General features: G+C 40.9%; 1 protein-coding gene across 5 annotated transcripts in view; it reads right to left on the bottom strand.

Moving 5' to 3' along the window:
- Nucleotides 1-20,277, bottom strand: part of Gpatch2l (G-patch domain containing 2 like) — a 48,461-nt gene extending 28,184 nt beyond the window's left edge. For all 5 annotated transcript variants that reach the window (XR_007213212.1, XR_007213211.1, XM_048362439.1 and 2 more), the window contains exons 1-3: nt 20,204-20,277; nt 17,222-17,890; nt 2,535-2,599 (exon numbers count right to left, since the gene is read on the bottom strand). Coding sequence is in view for 3 of the 5 variants with exons in the window: in XM_048362439.1 (XP_048218396.1) it covers nt 2,535-2,599; nt 17,222-17,880 (724 nt within the window). In the remaining 2 variants the exon portion in view is untranslated. The remainder of the gene's footprint in view (nt 1-2,534; nt 2,600-17,221; nt 17,891-20,203) is intronic.
- Nucleotides 20,278-20,662: the final 385 nt, after the last annotated feature.

The raw sequence follows: 20,662 nt of genomic DNA, 5'->3' as shown, positions 1-20,662 counted from the left end.
GAAAGAAAGAAATACTCCAGGATCCAAGTTCAAGACTGAGAGGGGAGAGGAAAGGTCTCCCTTCCTACCGAGAACAGCCAGAAGGGGCGCTGTGGCTCAGGTGGCAGAGTGCTAGCCTTGAGAGGGAAGAAGCCAGGGACAGTGCTCAGGCCCTGAGTCCAAGGCCCAGGACTGGCCAAAAAAAAAAAGAAATGTTAAAAAAAAAATTTTTTAAAAGAAGCACTGTTATAATAAAACTGTGGGACGGATACAAACCTAATCAATTTCTCTCTAGTCTTATTATGCCTCCTATTAGCTAAACCCAACATGAAATAGAGAGCAAGAAAACACATTGATATAGTCCATAAACAAGCCCTGGGGAGGAAAGGGAAAGGGCTGTTGAAGAATGAGACAACCCATCCCAAGAAAGGTTTCTGAGACCGAGATAGAGACCAACATGAACAAAGGAAGGAAAGCAGGAAATAACAGCTTTGGGCTGAGAATTCTTAGCATCTCTGAATATATATCTCTGAATGAATCACCTGAATATATAAAACTGAAACAAAGAAAAAGAGCAGAGCTGAGGCTACAGAGTATTCTATAATTTTTCACGATAAATGAAGATATCATTACTAGGGGCTGGAGATATAGCCTAGTGGCAAGAGTGCCTGCCTCGGATACACGAGGTCCTAGGTTCAATTCCCCAGCACCACATATACAGAAAACGGCCAGAAGCGGCGCTGTGGCTCAAGTGGCAGAGTGCTAGCCTTGAGCGGGAAGAAGCCAGGGACAGTGCTCAGGCCCTGAGTCCAAGGCCCAGGACTGGCCAAAAAAAAAAAAAAAGATATCATTACTACATGATCCAAAGGTTAAAAACTTGATTTGCTGTAATAGGTATAAGCTTTCACACTTCTATACAATTAGGCATCACAACCTTTAAAAGGTGAATTATGCTACTTCACAGCACTGTAGTAAAATCAAGAGGTAAATATCAGTAATTCTGAATGGTTTGTACCATAGTCTTTATGGAAGACAATCAGACTTTCTTGGTATGAAATCACAGAATCAAGCCCCTAACTAGAAGACAGTCATAAGGGTGCATACCTATTAATTCCAGCACTCAGGAGGCAAGAGGCAGAATAGAGAATTCCAGACCAGCCTGGAATACACAGCAGGACTCTATCTCAAAAGAAAAGACAAGACAAAAAGCAAAGAACTTAAGATAGAGTCTACCTGTACACAGTTTCCAAATATACCTAACCTTCTAAAATGACAGAAATATTTTTTAATGACAGAAATATAATCTAAACAACCACAATTATAGTAAGAAGCTCAATAATTCCATAGGGATTAAATTGTCTCCATGGCTACATGCCATGGTATATAGATAAATCCTCCCCCCACCCCCACCACACACACACACACACACACACCAGTTTCTCAGGATTTGGATGGTTGAGTTTCTGAGGAACCTAACTAGATCATTCTGGACTTGTGACCAGTACCTCTGTCTTGTAATCATTTAACTCTTGGAGAAAAATTACTGGGCCATTGGTTTAATCTGAACAACAACAAAAAGTTTTAATTTAAGAAAGAAGGCAATTTTATATAATATACCCACCTAGACTACTATAATCACTTATAAGTAAAATTCTCCCATAACAAAAATAAAAGGATTTTAGAGATGTTTAAATTCCTCACATAGGTTAAGAAAACTTATGAAATTCTTATTGGTACATATGTATTGTGACCTTGAACAAGTATAGAGGACAAGAATTTTGTTAAATGCCCTTATATATACACTACAAAGTTTCAAATTACTATTTAGATAGTAAAAAATAAAGAATTGGTAATTAACATATACGTGCTTTATTCACAGACTATAATGTTCAGAAGTTTTAACATGGACTAGGGATGTGGCTCAGTTCTCAGTTCACAGAGCAATTTGCCTCATATGCCCAAGGCCCTAGGCTCAATCACAAGCACTGGAGAAAGAAACAAAAGGATGCTGGAGGCATAGTTTAGCAGTAGAGTCTTGCTTATCAAGCGATAGGCCCTGAATTCAAATCTCAGTACTACCCCTCCCCCTAAAAAAGCTTCAACTTAAGAAAGAAGATATTTACTTAATATACTTGCCAAGAACATTGCAATCATTTATAAATAAGGAAAAATTCTCCCTTGGTAAAAGAACAACATGCTCTCCCTCCCAACAAAGAAGAGTAAGTAATGCATGAAGATACCTGGTTCTATTAAAAAAAAAAAAAAAAAAAGAACTTCTCCAAGTACCAACCTACATACTCTTAACCCTCTAGACCAACAATTCTCAAAACCTGAGCTACTCTGTAAGAACCACTTCAGATACATATAAAAACTGCAGGCTCCAGGGCAGTTTGATTTCTAGGAGCTCAGGAATCTGCAGTTTTAACAGATGCCCAGGTGGCTCTCATATGCCTTAAAGTTTAAGAACCACTGCCACAGACCACCATCATATTCTCAGTAAGTCACTCCTATTAGAGTTACTAGAATCAATGTCCCGAAGCTGGGGTCAAGATTACCTTGCCGTCCTTCATCATTGGTAAAGAGCCCAGTGTCACTGCTGCTACACACACTGCTGGTTTCACTGAAAAAAGAGTAAGACACAAGAGAATGTATCAACTCCAGTTAAAAACCACTATATACTCTTCTGGTTTTCAAGTGGAAAGAGCCCAAGCTTCTCTAATTTCAACCCTGCATGCTAGTCACTCAGATTTCACAGGGAAACCATTCCCTCAAATCAAAGAAACCTAAGAGGAGAAATCTAAAACTTTTCCTTAGGCATTTTTCAATGTACTTAAAAATGTCTAAAGTTACTCTACTAGTTTAGAATAAGATAACAAATATAAGTAATCTCAACCTAACTTGATACATTAAGATACATATAAGTAATCTCAACCTGATTTAACAAATTTAAAAAATAATTTTATTCTTAAATACTTCCAAGAATCACTTTCAAATGAAGCTATACAATCATAAGATGTCTAGCACCTTGAGCTGGGGTTATGGCTTAAGTGGTGAAAGGCAAACTTAGCAAACACAGGTTGTGTGAGAGCATTAGGTTCAAACCCCAGCGCTTCTCCTGACCTCAAAGACAGCTAGCACTTCAAGTTTTCTTCTACTTACAAACAGAAAATAAATCCATAAAGAAAAACATATGGCAAAGTCCTATTTTCTAAAATTTTGTGTCTATCTTAATATCAAACATATACACAAGACTCATTTTGAAAAAAAGGAATTAAGGTTAAAAACTAAGATTATAAAAAACAAATTTGGGGTTGAAGGCGTGGCTCAGTTTGTAGAAGGATAACCAATGAGTGAAAGCATCAGGCTACTGTATTTAAGTCCTGATCCCAGAAAAAAAAACTTCATTTTGACTCACTGAATTAAAACTTTTGTTCTAATGATTGATTCTGCTTCTTCTTACATTGTTCTTACACCCAATCTTCACTTGATTTGATTCGTTTGGTTCAAGAAAAATTTCTCTATCCTTTACAATGTTAGTTATTATCCATGACTGGGAATGTTTCCTTGTAAACTAGTCTATTTCTTGAAGATAAAAGAAACCAAAGGGGCTGGGGATATAGCCTAGTGGCAAGAGTGCCTGCCTCGGATACACGAGGCCCTAGGTTCGATTCCCCAGCACCACATATACAGAAAACGGCCAGAAGTGGCGCTGTGGCTCAAGTGGCAGAGTGCTAGCCTTGAGCAGGAAGAAGCCAGGGACAGTGCTCAGGCCCTGAGTCCAAGGCCCAGGACTGGCCAAAAAAAAAAAAAGAAACCAAAGGAATGAAAAAGCATCTTCACTCTGCCACAGAAGGCACAGGCTTGGCAAAATCTCAATCTACATTCCTGGATCAAAAATCTGAAAATATTTTGTATTTTGTCACATTTCCAAATAGCTTGCCAACACTAAGTCCTCAAGAGCTGGTTAAGTTAATCACACTGCTTTTCCTCATTTAAGCTTGTCCTTGGGTAACAGATGCAAGAAAGCTGACATAGCAAGATCCCAAAATGAACACTACTTCTGTATAGGTCCTTTCATTTTCTTTCTTTTCTTCCCCCCCCCCCCAATCCTGGGGCTTGAACTCAGGACCTGGACACTGTCCCTGAGCTTCTTTTGCTCAAGGCTAGCATTCTACCACATGAGCCACAGCACCACTCCCAGCTTTTGCTGTTAATGTGATAGTGAAGAATAGAACCCAAGGCTTCATGCATGCTAGGCATGCACTCTACCATTCTATCAGCCTCATTTTATTTTCCTGTGTATAGGTAAATGAGAAGATTCTCAAAGGTCATTTCTCAACTATACTACTAGAATCTTCAAAGGGCTCTGCAGTGGAATTCAGAAGCTATCTTCATCAATTACTGTATTCTTTCATTTCTTAGTTCAAGGTGCTGTGTTCACTGAGCTGCTAAACTCAATGACGTTTTTGTATTTTTAGCAAATCTCAATAAAGTGGTCTAACTCTACCGAATCTTACTTGCATAGTACTGTTCATTACTTCTTTTTTAAGTTTTTTTAAAAGTTTATATCATTTTATTGTGTTGCTCAAACCCAGAGCCTTGTATATATATGAAGCACAACTATTACTTCATTATTCTTTTTTGTTGGTCATGGGGCTTGAACTTGGGCCCAGATGCTGTCTCCATGCCTGTTCACTCAAGGCTAGTGCTCTATCCCTTTGAGCTACAATGCCACTTCCATGGAGACTGGTGGTGTTAAGGACTTACCTGCCCAGGCTGGCTTTGAACCCGCAATCAGATCTCAGCCTCCTGAGTAGCTAGGATTACGAGCACAAGCCACAAGCGCACCTGGCTTACCTTTTTTTTGTTTTGTTTTTTAAACATGGAATTCATTATTTCTTCATATTCTAAATAAAAGGGGCAGGCTCAAAAAGTATCTGTTGGATGGAGCAAGGTGACAGCACTCTGTCAATGTACTTTTCATATTATTTTATTCATGGCATTTTAAGAGAATTCACAATTCTTAAAAGATACTGGATTGAATGTTTCTAGAGTTCCCTACATACAGTTAACTAAAGTAATGACAATGACATCATAGAAATAGCCTCAGGAGTTTAAGATATTAAGCTAGGAAGGGATGTATTTTCATCATAAAAACACAAACATCATTCTTCCAATATGTGGAAACAAATGCATTCTCTCATGCCATTTGATAATCCTATTTCCTCAGAATAGTATAAATTTCACTGTAAAAATGTAATCACATGTAGCACACAAACGTGAGAGCTTTATGGCATGCTTGCATACAAATACTAAATAACCTGATCTAGTGGTAGACCTGATCAAGGTCAAAGGTTTCCAGTTTTCATTCATTTCTGCCTCAAATATTACAATTTTTAAAATAATTTAGACATTATAAAAATGTAAACTTAACTAATTCAATTTAATATGCAGTTCACAATAAGCTCAAATTTTTCAGTAAACACAATTCTTTTTTTTTTTTTTTGGCCAGTCCTGGGCTTGGACTCAGAGCCTGAGCACTGTCCCTGGCTTCTTTTTTTTTTTCTCAAGGCTAAGCACTCTGCCACTTGAGCCACAACACCACTTCTGGCCGTTTTCTGTATATGTGGTGCTGGGGAATTGAACCCAGGGTTTCATGTATATGAGGAAATCACTCTTGCCACTAGGCCATATCCCCAGCCCCGACAATTCTCTTTTAAAACATTTGTAGAGGGTTGGAATGTCGCTTAGTGGTAGAGTGCTCGCCTAGCATGCAAGAAGCTCTGGGTTCGATTCCTCAGCACCACATACACAGAAAAGGCAGAAGTGGGAGCTGTGGCTCAAGTGGTAGGATGCTAACCTTGACCAAAAACAAAAGCCAGAGACAGTGCTAAGGCCCTGAATCCAAGCCCTAAGACTGGCAAAAAAAAAATTGTAGATTACAAATCCAAAGTTTAAAAGTTGTCAGCCTCCTTTTTTTTAAATGCCAATATGGGGCTTGAACTCAGGGCCTGGGCACTGACTTGTTCACTGATGGCTGATGGTTGGCACTCTACCATTTAAGCTATAGCTCCAGATTTGGCTTTTTGCTGGTTAACTGGAGATAAGAGTCTTAGAGATTTTTTTTCTGCCTAGGCTGCCTTCAAACTGCAATCCTCAGATCTCAGCCTCCTGAGATAGGATTACAAACATGAGCCACTGGTGCCTGGCTTAGCCATGAGTCCTTTTACTAGGCAAGGGAAAAAAACCTCTGTTCCTCATTTGATCCAATTTCATGTCCATTTTGTTTGTAGTCCCCTGAAACAGAGCCAGGAAGTCAGACACCTGGCCTTTATGAATCTCCAGATGAAATGAACAAGAAAATCATGCAAATAAGCAAATAATGAGATCCTGTCCTCTCTTACAACCAATGCCTACCTTTGTCTCCAGTTTCCCAGTACTCCCTGTTCTCATCATTTATGAGATTCTAACCTCTAAACAGTTTGCATATACTATTTCTAAACTGTCATGGAAAAAATATTAGCCTTGCAAATAACTTATCCATTGTTTTTTAAAAAATTCAATACTTCTGGGTACCCATAGCATACACCTATAATCCTAGCTATTCAGGAGGCTGGTATCTGAGGATGGCAGAAGTCAGCCCAGGTAGGAAAGTCCTTGAGTCTCTTATCTCCAACTAACCACCAAAAACTAGGAAGTAGAGCAGTGGCTCAAAAGATAAGAGTGCTGATATTGAACAAAAAAAGCTCAGAGACAGCACCCAGGCCCTAATTTCAAGACCCAGGACTGGACCTTACAAAATAAAAATCCAATCTCAAATTGGGAGGATTTGGAATATTTATCAGAAAAAGGAGGGAAAAAGATTTCTCCCACTATTTCTCCTAGACCTTCATTTAGTCATTTAAGAAGCATTTGTTAGCAGTAATACTGACTAGATAGTATGCTGAAAATGAACTATACAACTTGTGAGTGGGGATGAGAAGGAAAAACTTGAAGGGGTTACACTGTCCAAAAAGAAATGTACTCTTTACCTGACTTATATCACTAAAACCCCTCTGTACATCACCTTTATAATATCAATTTTAAAAACAAGAAATAAATGTCTTCCATTACAAGAAAGAGAAAGCAAGCAGGCAAGCAAGCATTTGTTAAGTATTTATAAGACAGGTATAACCAGCACCACAGCTAACATTTAGTCAAAACAGTAGGAGAAAGGAATAAAGAAGTAGACAATATACTTTCCCATAACCAATATTCTGCAAATAATAAGCAATATTATAAGCCTAGAATTTAATCTTATAGTAATGAGGAAGCCATCCATTTTGTAAGTATGAAAATATTCATGAGTAAAAATGATAATACTTCATACTTCTCTACAATGCTCTTAACTCAAAAATGTTTCTTTTGGGGGGGGGCAGTCCTGGGGCTTGGACTCAGGGCCTGAGCACTGTCCCTGGCTTCTTTTTGCTCAAGGCTACAGCGCCACTTCTGGCCATTTTCTGTATATGTGGTGCTGGGGAATTGAACCCAGGGCTTCATGTATACGAGGCAAGCACTCTTGCCACTAGGCCATATCCCCAGCCCTCAAAAATGTTTCTGTACTTTATTCAAAATCATTTAAATAATATACAAAATTAGAGCCAATTTTGAACTACCAACTGTATTATCTACTTACAATACTGTTAGAAAGGCAACTGAAAAATATGCAACTGAAGTAACAGAAATGTAAAGAAAGTCAATTCATTAGCAGTTCTGCAGACTGGTCCTCCAGCCAATAGTTCATTATGAAAAATGTTCAAACACAGTGAACAGTTAAAAGAAGTTAACACCACACCCCGTCACTTAGACTCTGCCAGTAACATTTGCTTCCTTTGTTTTATCACATATCTACCTAATCTTTCCACCAGAGCATCTTTGTAAGTAGAGGCACTCTCAAGGACCAGATAATTGGGCACTGTAGTCATCTGCACACACGTACATTAGTAACTGAGTCTAATAAAACTACTCAAACACCTCCACTGAAACAATTCAGAACAAACACTGATAACCAAACATTACAAACTCAGGTATGGACTTTCATCTCTAAGATGCTCTTCTTTTCAAGTTCTGAAAATGAACTGTTTGTTCTTTTTAGGGGTAGTCAAAGGTTATCATTTTCTAATAAGAAAAAAAAATCTCAGTTTTAAAACTATATGTATTTGTTCTATAGAAAAGATCAACCTTGTAATCTAAGTTTTCTTGATTTGAAACTTAGGCAATGAAGCAAAATCCAGTGACTGTGAACTGAGGCCAATTTTCCGTGGCCTTCTTGAGGTCATTTGCCAACATCCAGAAAGTTGAGTTATTTTTGGTTTACTTCTTTGTTTTGTTTTGTTTTACTTGCAGTGCAGGAAATTGAACCCAGGGCCTTATGCATGCTGTAACACTGAGCTACACACAAGCTTCACACACAGCCCTTGGAAACATTTTTGATAATCATGACTTGAAGGGGTAAGGAGGAATTAATAAAACTACTAGCATCTAGTGAATAGAAACTGGGGATGATACTAACCACTTCAGAGAATTATCTAGACCCAAACGTCAGTAGTGCCCAAGTTGAGAAACCTGACCTGGAGTAATGAACAATAACCACAACAAAAAATTCTAAGTATCAACATGTAGGGAAAAAAAAATCACAGTGGTACAAGTGTGTGGGGTTCCGTGTAATTTATCCACTATGAGTCTTGAAATGTATCATCAAAGACAAAGACAGGGGCGGGGCAAAGAACTACTGTTCTATTACTGAGTGTAACATCACATTAGGTTAGGGGGGAAAAAAATCAGACAAGTTAATAGCCATCTGTGGTAACCAGCCTCTAATATCTAGCCTCCAACTTGTAGTTATTTTATATGTTAGTATAGTCCTTCTCTACCACCTTGTGAGGAAATTAAGATCTACCAAGAGCAGTGTGCGTTATCCTGGAAGTCTTCAACACCAGCTGAGCTTTGAGAGAACTACAGCTCCTTGCCTCTTAACCTCAACAGTGGGCCTGTAACTTTATTAGATAATAAGAACTACCTAGCCAAGCCACTCCTGGACACCTGGCCTCAAGAAGCAGAAGATAATAAACAGGTATTGTTTAGAGCAATGACATTTTAGAGTAAGAGTTTTTTTTAGAGTAAGAGTTTCTCTGCAATAGGTAATACAGTGTCTTTGGAACAGTGCCTTTTTGAAAATAATTCCCTCCTTTCTACTTCTACATAGTTGCTTTTAGTTTCAAGAAATCTGTCCAAATTCCCACAGTTGGAAGGAAAGGAAAGCTAAGCTCCTCCTCTGACCTGAGAGCTAACCATTTTTACTCCAAACCACAGGACACAATGTACATTTAGAATTGAGTAAGAATAGTTTATTGACTCAATTACAATGAAAAGGCAGAGAATTCATTTATCACTTCTAACAAAAAGTTGGTATTAGAAAGCTATTCCCCTACTCCCCTGGTTTATTTCCCTTCCCATGTAAAATTTTATTAACCAAGGAGCTTAATAATAGGTATCTTTTACATCTATTTATAGTATATATCTATGTCTATCAATATATACATATATATTTAAAAGTAAACAAAGCAGGGAGTGGTGATACGCCTGAATCCTAGCACTCAAGAGCCTGAGGAAGGAAATTTACAACTTGGAGGGCCAGCCAGCTACATAGCAAGACCCTGTCTAAATAAATAAATACAAACATACATATATACATAAGATGTAACAAAATGAAAAATTGTTTAGAATTCAGAAAAACAAAAAGTAAAATGTCACTCCTAAATTACTATCTGCAGACATCTCTGCTCTACTTATTTTTCCAGTCTTTTTTGCTGGGTACAAGTAGAATCTTTTTAACCACATAAAATTGAAGTTCTAATAGTCACAACACACATGACCAAATGGTCATTCAGAGAAATTTCTCCTTCAATTCCAAAATCTCCCCCATATGGTAAGAGAACAGATAATGAAGAAATTTCCTTTTTAGTTTTATTCAGATGGTGCCATGAACAAAGGTGGCAACTTCTCCAGTTTACAGGTTCAACGATGTAACTAATGCAGCCAGGTATACCAAGATCAAGATGATCTTCATCAGGTCTCTAACATTGAACTGAGGACTGAACTCAGAAAAGTCTACCCATCCTTTTAAGACTAACCTATTCTTGGAGCTAATGATCATTCACCTTGAGGTGGATGAGCACATATTCTGAGTCCTGCATCTCTGAGAATGTTTATCTGTTGCCTCTGCACATGAAGTATCTTGTGCTACATTGCAAACTTCAGGATAGGGGTGGGGGAGTGAAGCAATACTCAAATGTAACCTCTTACCCTTAATACTGTAAAAAAGATACCAGTATATTTATCTTCTCTGTTTTTTCTTCAAATCTGACCATTCCTTCTAATATTTAAGTGCTCGGCGCTCTCTCTCTCTCTCTCTCTCTCCTCTCTCTCTCTCTCTCTCTCTCTCTCTCTCTCTCTCTCTCTCTCCTCTCTCTCTCTCTCTCTCTCTCTCTCTCTCGCTCTCTCTCTCTCTCTCTCTCTCTCTCCTCTCTCTCTCTCTCTCTCCCCCCCCCCATTCTCTTTAGTTTTATCTTTAAATTCTGCTTTTCTAATACTTTGGCTTCTTGCTTGGGATGTTTACTTACTCACAAACTCTATCCTCCAGATCTAGTTTTCTCTCACACTTGTTTCCTCTCTGCATCTTGGGAAAACTTCAAAATTTCTCACCTCATCAACCAAGTTTTCTACAGAAGGAATTGCCCTTTGTTTTACTATTATATACACATCTTAAATTTTTTCATCATTTTTCTTTCTTGAACTTGAAATCCTCCTGCTCTAGACTCCCAAGCTCTGGGAGTCATACCACCATGACTGGCTATCTTTTTAAATTGATGACGATTTCCTAAAATACACTTTTTGTTCCCAGTGGCAATCATCTTCTTAAGTTTGTTCTTCCTCTCAACTTTGAGAACATCCCCTTCTAATTGTGCAGAATGTGTTGAGGTCTCTTGTTCATATTTTTCAACAGAAAGGGTATATAGGTGAATTATCTTCGATTCCATTCTCTATAGATAGTATGGTCTTCTCAGAGCTACAACTGACCAAAAGGACATGCAGAGCCATATGTAATTGTCAGTATTACTAGCAGGCTTTTATCTCATATAGGTATATGAGACTGAGATCAGATCATCTCCTAATCCTCATGGTCTGATTCTAATCTCATTCTAGGAGTCCATAATATACCGAGACATACAAAACAGTACCATCTATTGGTCATACCAATAGTAAGATTCATCCTACTTCCTAGGACTCAATATCCCATAACTGTCTCCTATACCCAAACACAAACATACACATGAAAAATACTATCCCTCCCTATCCAAGACTCCCTATACATTGGGAGTCGTGGCCTCCACATAGGAAGTAAACGATGGAACATTCTGTAGAGAGAGCAGCTGAGCTATGCAATTTTCTGACTGAGGCAAACCTTACGTTTCTGGACCAAAGACTGCCTGTGGAGAAAGGACATCAGGCCTTGCACTTTCAGGGTAGGATCAGCACTGCTGACATCAGCCTCCAACTGCGTTTAACAATACTATCAGCCTTGTGGTGTCATGAAAATCTTGGCAACAGGCCAAACGCCCAATCCTAGTCTCTGGTGATGTGAGTATGCAAATGTTTAGTTTTTCCTAATTTTTCTAGTGGGTAGGTAAAGCTGCTTGTCAGGTGTCTCTTAACGTAAGATGTCATCCACTTGGAGACAGGTTTTAACTGTAAAGAAGCAACAAGATCTCATGTTGCAAGAATCCTTAGGTTTTAGTTCATCCTTGTCTGTGGGACATGCCAGGGCATGTTACATCAGAAAGAGGCAACTAGCTGGCCCCGCCTCCCAGCCTTGGGACCATGTGTGGCTAAGATGGCACATGATGGAAAATTAGGCCACCTCTAGGATTGGTCCCTGGCTTTTCCACCTTTGACGGACAGCTCATGCCTCCCCTCACAGTCCCTAGATAGGTGCATGTACACCCCTCCCCTTCCTGCCGATCTTTGACCTGATTGGCTCCTGTGCCCTATTTAGCTGTATGTAGTTCCTCAATAAACCAAGTTCTTGTGCTGACTTATCACCCAGGCACATCTGATTGTCCTCCAGTGAGGGAGGGCTGAGTGAGGGCGGTCTATTGACCCTTTCCTTTCCTTTCTTGGCTCATCTAGTTGTGCCCTTCCCCATCTCTCCCACGGCGGGGGGGGGGGGGGGGCGGCTAAAAACCCTGACACTTGTCAACTCTACTATAATGTTAAGTGGTCCTCAGGCTCAAGTTTGGATCCCTCCTGTGATCACCTTAAAGTCTTCACCTAGTACAGCAAGTCACTTCAGTTCTTCTAAGTTCTAATTTTTATAATGTTAAGATTTTTATACCAAAGCAACATTTAATTCTCTGTAGTTTTTATCTGGGTCCTAGGTTCTTCCTCTGGAGCCACAGAATAATCCTAACATTTATTTCAAGAGGAAGATCACTGCGGAGTATTATGTCTAACAACTATAACCGTAGCTGCTCAGGAGGCTGAGATCTGAGGATCTAGATTTGAAGCTAGATCAAGTAGACAAATCCAAGAAATTCTTATTCCAGTTTATCATCAAAAAGCCAGATGTAGATGTATGGCTCAAGTAGTAAAGTGTCAGCCATGAGTGGAAAAAGTTGAGTGAAAGCATAAGACCCATAGTTCAAGCCACCATACTGGTACATCAAAGAAAAGGAAAAAAAGGAAACTCAAGTGGTGGAACTTTTTTGCAAGAGAGACCTTCAAATATTGTATCCATCACTAGCTGTTCTTAAGGATAAATGAGCAGAACTTGGAATAAACCTATAAAAGCACACTGTGATACCTCTCAGTGCTCTCAAATGAAGACTACCAATTGCAACAATAGTGAATACACTGAGTCAACAACTCTATTTACAGAACAGAAAATAGGACATCACCAACCTACCAAATATATTCTTTTCCACAGCTCCAGTAACCCCTGATTAATGACCTCCACTTGCAAAGGAGGCTACTTACCTTAACCATGAAATAATGAATGTTATTGATCCAACAAGCTACTGTTATAGAATGTTATTGATTACCCAATCTTTGGTTAAAATGGTCCTCATTTAGCAATCTCACTGTCACATACACCTGGAGCAAGCATGCTCATAATTAAAGAGTTTGGGGGAGTTAAAATGAGAGGTGATGGACAGAGATCTCAGCATTCTCCCATTTATTCTTGCTTCTGAGCTATTGTTTGTGTCAGAAGGGACATTGATTTTCTATAAAAATAAGAAAACAAGAGGCACCAAGGGGCTGCCGAAGGTCAGCCTGGGCTGGAGAAGGAGGGGGGAGGTTTAGCACTCTATCTTTGTCACTTGCCTTCCAAGAGAAGGGAATATTTTCTTTCCTGTAAGATCAGCCTCTAATACATCACCTTAGGAAAGCTCCTGAATGTGACTTCAGGCCCAACATCCAACCAATTCATGTACAGAAGGAAATAAACCCAGAACTATATTTAAGGATAGCACTTTTTTAAGGGAAGACTAGAGCTATGATTGCTAAATTAATAACTGCAAGTCAGAAAAATTTGAATAAATTTTCTAACAAATTAATTTTGTGGGGCTGGGAATGTGGCTTAGTGGTAGTGCTTGCCTAGTATGCATGAAGCCCTGTGTTCAATTACTCAGCACCACATAAACGGAAGAAGCCAAAAGTGGTGCTATGGCTCAAGTGGCAGAGTGCTAGCCTTGAGCAAAGAGAAGCCAGGGACAGTGCTTAGGCCCTAAGTTTAAGCCCTAGGACTGGCAAAAAAATAATAATAATAATAACAATAATAATTTTGCAAGAGTTGTCCCATTTTAGAATATTCACATCACAGAAAAAGATTAAAAAATAGTTTGATCTTATGAAGATATATAAAAAACTATTATAGGAAGTGGCACTGTCGCCCAAAGTGGTAGAGTACTAGCCTTGAGCTGAAGAGATTAGGGACAACATCCAGGCCCAGAGTTCAAGCCCCACGACCAAAAAAAAAACAAACAAAAAGCACTATTATAGCATACCCACTTTTGGTTCTTCAGGACTCATGAAGGATTGGTTGGTAAAGAATTAAAGGAAGAACAGAAACAGAAAGCAAAAAAAAAAAAATTCATGTGTTTTGTTTTGAAGAAATTCTATCCACTGACTAGACTAAGCAATGATCAAATTTCAATCTTTTTTCCCTTCCTTCCTTCCTTTCTTCCTTCCTTCCTTTTTTCCTTCCTTCCTTCCTTCCTTTCTTCCTTCCTTCCTTCCCTCTCTCCTTCCCTCCCTCCCCCCTTTCTCTTTTATTTTTTCTAGTATTAGGATTTGAACTCAGAGACTTGTGTTTTTGTTCAGCTTGCTTGCTTGGGCAAAGCTTGACTACTTGAGCCATGCCTCTAATCTGGCTTTGTTTGGTGGTGGTGGTGGTAGTGGTGGTTCACTGACTTTTCTTCCTAGTCTAGCTTCAAACTGCCATTCTTTAGATCTCAGCCTCTTGAGTAGCTAGGATTACCAATATGAGCCACCAGTACATGACTCATATAATCCTCAATATCACTGGTAAAAAGTACAGCTCAATACTGTGATCTACATGTGAATAAATTAAAATAACCACAAGGATTCTTGGAGGGCTGATGGAGTTCAAGTGGTAGAGCACATAAGGCCAAGGCCCTAAATTACACACACACACACACACACACACACACACACACACACACACACACACGATTCTTGAAAGGAAACTCTAATATAGGGAGGAAAAAAAGGTACTTTTGCCAGAACCAACTCAAGAGGGAATAACATCCAAATCACAAACTACTGTCTACTTATACTCTACTGATAGCTCTGTTTATAACTGAGGCAGGGCCGTGCATATAGCTCAATGGTAAAGAACTTGCCTAGCATACACAAAGTTCTAGGGTCAATCTGTAGCACTAAAGACCAAAAAACAAAACAAAACAAAACAAAAACGGGTGTGGTATAATGGCACAAACTATCTATAAACCCAGCACTCAGAAGGCTGAGACCAGGGCTGGGGATATGGCCTAGTGGCAAGAGAGCTTGCCTCATATATATGAGGCCCTGGGTTCGATTCCCCAGCATCACATATACAGAAAACAGCCAGAAGTGGCGCTGTGGCTCAAGTGGCAGAGTGCTAGCCTTGAGCAAAAGGAAGCCAGGGACAGTGCTCAGGCCCTGAGTCCAAGGCCCAGGACTGGCCAAAAAAAAAAAAAGAAGGCTGAGGCCAAAGGAGCAAGAGTTCAAAGCCATAGCTAGATGCAGGTGGCTCCCACCTGTAATTCTAACTACTCAGGAGGCTGAGCTCTAAGGATTGCAGTTTGAAGCTAGTTCAGGCAAGAAAGTCCATAAGACTCTTATCTCCAATTAACTACCAGAAAAACAGGAATGGCTGTTGCTCAAAGTAGCCTTGAGCAAGAGCACAAGGACAGAACCCAGACACTGAGTTCAAGCCATACAACTGACCAAAAAAAAAAAAAAGGTAGCAGTTTATAAATCTCAAAGTACCTAAGACTTAAGTCTTTTGATCTTAAGACAAACTGCAGAAAGTCCTAAGTCATAAAAAGAAAAAAAGTTAAGACAAAAAAGGGTCAAGAAAACGTATAAGCACCAAAATACAGTAAAAATGTTATCCTGAAGTAGGGTTTGAGTCTCAATGTAGTCACTGGATAACCTTGGGAAAACTACCTACATTCTCTTAACTTTAAGTTTCCTCTTATGTAAAATACAAGTAGTGGAACTGCAAATATTAAATAAGATTATCCATTAAGCACAGGATACAGTGCCTGCCACACATACACTAACCTTACACAGTGTTCAACAAATACCAAGCACTATTAAAAATAATAGAATACAAAGGTCTCAACCAAATACTCAAAATCCATTTAGAGGGCTGGGAATCTGGCCTACTGGCAAGAGTGCTTGCCTCATATACATGAAGCCCAGGGTTCGATTCCCCAGCACCATATATATAGAAAACGGCCAGAAGTGGCACTGTGGCTCAAGTGGCAGAGTGCTATACTTGAGCAAAAAGAAGCCAGGGACAGTGCTCAGGCCCTGAGTCCAAGGCCCAGGACTGGCAAAAAAAAAAAAAAAAAAAAAAAAAAAAATCCATTTAGAGGCTGTCTCTGGAGGCATTTGGGTTCAAACGATGAAAAGGGAACAAAGTAAAGATGCTAAATATCCTGTAGTGAGTGACCCACGAAAAACTATCCCAAATACCAACAGCATCTTCTCTGAGAAACAGATATCATAATACAAAAGTATCAAGCTGGAAACTACCAATGTTGCTAGGACTATCTAAGTGGGAAAAAATTACAGCAACATTTTAAGAAAACTACATTTAAAAAAATCACACCAACATTTTAAATGTGCACCCACTGGAGAAAAAATTTCTCTGGCTTGATCATATGTGGTTTAAGACTAGCAGGATTCAACCTAGTTATTTTCAATGTTCATCATATGTTCAGACAGCCTGAATGCTTACCGTAAGAACAAACACTCAATACAGTGGTACTCAGCAGATGCTATGTTGAATATCAACTATACAATCTGTTGGTGGGAACAGGAGGGAAAAATTGGGAAAAAGGGAGGGAAGAGAAGACATTGTCCAAAAAAAATCATACTCGTTAACTGGCTTATATAACTGTAACTTCTCTGTATATTACCTTTATAATAATAATGAAAAAGAAATACACTCAATATAGTCAAATTATAAGTATTAGAGAACATAAGTACAGCCCAAAAATATTTAAAGCCATATTCTTAAAGGGTAAAGGCAGCTTACTAAGACGGTTTATTTATCAACTGCCAGACCAATCTATGTTCTCCCTGCTTCTAAAGAACGGCATCATAGGTAAGAATGAACTATACAGCATAAACAGCATCAAATGGTTTCTTAAAATAAAATTCTTGGTTATGCATATGAGGAACATATTTAGGTCATTCTTAGAATCACATTGTTCCTATTACACATAGTGTTCCTGACATAGGGAAATAGATTCTTGTGGCGACTGATTACTGGTTGACTAAAGGCAGGCTATAAAAGTAATACTAGAGTGAAAGCTTTGAAATAAAGTAGGACCTATTACAAGACTATGGATTTTCACTTTGGTAAAATTATACAGGAAAACTTTTGACCTAGGAAGGGAGATCTCACCATTCTGACATGTTCTCATCAGAGCCCTGTTTCTGTTCATCTGCTTCACACTCCATTCTTTCTTTCCTTCCTGTTTTGCTTAGGAAAGTCCTGCTTTCTCCTGATTCACACAATCCGTGGCCCGACGAGGTCCAGGGAGTATTCTCTTTCCAGCGGGACAGACGCTGCTTCTTAGCAGACTTGAACCTGCAGCCTCTCTCATAGCTCCAATCTGACACCTTTAACTTCTGCTGAAGGCTGGCAGCCACTTCTGATGTCACTCGCTTCACCTTCCGCCGGCGTCTGAGTGGTCGGCAAGGTGCATTTTCAGTAAACGAGTCAGATTCATGCCAAGAATGCTGCTTACTCTTTACTAGGGCATTGAGAGCTGGGTGTCGTTTGGCCACCATGGTATCGTCTGAGTCACTGAAATTGGTAGCTGGGGCCACTTCTCGACAGTCCTTGATGGTCTCATCCAGACTTGACTCAGAGGCCTCACTGTAGCAGCAGGTATGCTCCGCCAGGTGAGTAAAGTCAGACCTGCGTTTCCGGCCTCGGCGTTTCCGAAGCTGCCGCCTCTGCTGCCGGGGACTCAGGGTCATCTCCCACAGCTCACCAAGTTTATGCTGCTCAGATGTCTGCTCCAAGGCTGAGGCTAGGTCATGTACCAGCTCATCCATGAGGCCACATCTGCCAAAAAACAAAAAGGGAAAGTTCATAGGTGAAAAAGAAAACCTGAGTAGGACCTGTTGTTTTACAATAATTTTATAAAAACAATCATGGCACTGCAGTCTTCCCAGTCAACAAAAAATTAGACACCTTTCATCTGACTACACTTAGTACACTGTTCCCACCTATGTTCTCTTAAGCCACTAAAAATAGGTCCTGGCTCTTGTTAAATGCCTGAAGTCAACATGGCCTGAAGTACATAAAGTCAACCACTTATAGATAACTAGGATATCAGCAAAAACAAACTCAAGGGAATAGATCTTTCCCTTTTCTCCAATTAAACTTGTCACTCAATTAGCTGATGATAAAATCCAAAAAGATTAGAAAATGCTCAGACAGGAACAGGAAATCACACAGCTCTAAGGAGAGCTGGGATAACAGGGTGGGATCCAGTCATGCTACAGTATTGACAATGAAAGACCGCTCTGTTACCTACAATAGCTAGTAGAAATATACATGGCAGAGAACAGAAAGAGAACTTAGTGATACACTTTGGGGAAGATGGCTTGAGTATTAGTTATCCAAGTTCTCTCATGACCCAGGTTTGTCTGCACAACAGGAAAAAAAAGCCTAAGTTTGATACTATCCCAGTAGCAACTGTCATCTAAAAGTTGCTAGCATTTGAACCTTACAGAATGTCATTTATTTTTCAATAATTAGTTATTTTTAGTCTCATTTCCTCATTCCGATCGTCCTCATTTGTGTTTTAAGAGTCCCCAAATCACACAAAAATAGAATATAATGACAGGAACATGGGAAGTGTAAGATTTCTGGCTAATTGCTTTCCAAAATATCCTACTCATTTCCTACAAAATGTTTCTAGTCAAACTAAAATATTCTTCTCAAACTATTACATTTCAGAGGCAAAGCTTCCAAGGAATAAGAATAGTAGAGGTAATTTTCAAGCTATGTAATATATCTGTAACACAACTAACAAAATATATATCAATCAGTACTTTTTCCAAAACCCTGTTGAACCTAAAAGTATTTAAGACTATAATGAAAGTGTAAAGCTCTCATACACTGTTCATATAGTTCCTATGTTGTAAAAGGTTTTTTTCATGTATGCAGTACTGGGGATTGAACTCAGAGCCTCACACTCTGCTTGCTTGCTCGTGCCTGACCCTCTACTACCTGAGCCATGCCTTCAGTATGTTTTTGCTGGTTAATCGGAGATGGAGATTCCAGGGCTATCCTCTAGGTCTTGGCCCCTGGAGTAGTTAAGATTACAGGTGTGAACCACTGGCACCCTGTGCAAAAGGAGTTTCTGAAACTTTCTCACACTGTTCCTATGTCACTCAATTCAAAGGCAGACAAGTACTCTGGCTTATGTGTCACACTTGTGGCCACACCTAGCTCCAAAACTACCACCCGAACAAAACTTCTAATGTAAACACACACACACTAAAACTGCCACAAGGTTGTAAGCCTTAAGTAGTAGTTTAAAGCATCATAGTTGGGGTTTGGAATCCACTACCCTTAAACCAAAATAAACAAGTGGGAGCAGCATGTCCAAGCCTCCCCAGTAAAGAACTGCTTTTAAAAACGCAGAACTGCAAAAACATTAACCTGAGAGGAAGTCGGCAAACAAAAATCGAATGGTTGTGTGTAATCTTCTCTGGGCTCCAAGACTGAAATTCGGAGGAAGTGACAGAAGAACCCCGGGCCCCCCACACCTCCGGCCTCGCCCGGGGCCCATCCCTACCGGCTCCCCGAGCGCAGGCACGCCCCCCGCCGCCCCCCGCCACCCCCCGGCAGAGAGGTCAGGCTGAGTCACTCGTTGGAAGCAAGTTCGGAAAGTCGGGCGCAGGGTCGGAGGGGTGGGAGCTGGGGCGTCGTCGGGGCTCGGTTCCTCTTCGGGGCTTACTGGGCGCAGAGGGTCGGCTCCGCTAGGGCAGAAACCGCCTAAAATCAAGTCCCGGCAACCTGGCCGTGTCGCGAAAAGACTCTTCATCTGTCCGGCCCTGGGCTGGCCGGTCCCCGAGGGCTAGCCGCGGCTCGGGGACCCCCAAGCCCTCCCGCGGTGGCCGGCCAGAAGGGAGGAGAGAGGAGCGGACGAGGGGACCGTTGGCCCGAAGGCGACAGCACCGCCTGGGATGAGGGACGGGCCCCGAATCGCAAGGCCCGGGCCACGCTCGCCCCGCCCGCCCGCCGCCGCCGCCGCCGCCGCGGCCTCGCCGTGCTCTCGGCCTTCCACCCTCAGCCCACGGTCCCCATAACCTTCGGCCACGGAGCAGGAACCCCGGCCCGCTCAACCCCACTCCTCCCCCTCACCCGCTGCCGCCGCCAGCTCCGACGGGCGCCGCTTTTTGGGCCGAGACTCCCCGGCGGAGTTTCCCTCTCTGACCTCATTTCCGGTCTGGGCCGGAGGGGCGGGGTGTTGGGGGAGTGGGAGAGCTGAGGGAGCGCGCATAAGACCCGCCCACACCTGGCGCTTCCGCCCCGCAGCACACCCACTTCCGCCCCCATGGTGGGCGGAGCCACGGGGAAAAAACTACAAAAAGGCTCCCTGGGTGAGCGGCCGGGCGTCGCGCCTGGGGGGCGAGGCTGAAGCTTGGGCCTCGGCAGGACCTTCTTGGTGAGGTCTAATGAAAGGAGTTGGGGTGATTTAAAGGATCAGTGTCCTTATCACCTCTATGAAGCTTTTTCCTTGCTTGCCCACTCCTTTGGCTTGCTTTCAGCACTTGGTAGAATCCTCGTTGGAGGCAGTTAGGTGTAAGTTTCCCTACCCAA

The sequence above is a fragment of the Perognathus longimembris genome, chromosome 14 (assembly GCF_023159225.1).
Source record: "Perognathus longimembris pacificus isolate PPM17 chromosome 14, ASM2315922v1, whole genome shotgun sequence".
NCBI lineage: Eukaryota > Metazoa > Chordata > Mammalia > Rodentia > Heteromyidae > Perognathus > Perognathus longimembris.
Note: the sequence above shows the minus strand (reverse complement) of the source record. Positions and strands in the feature narration are given on the sequence as shown.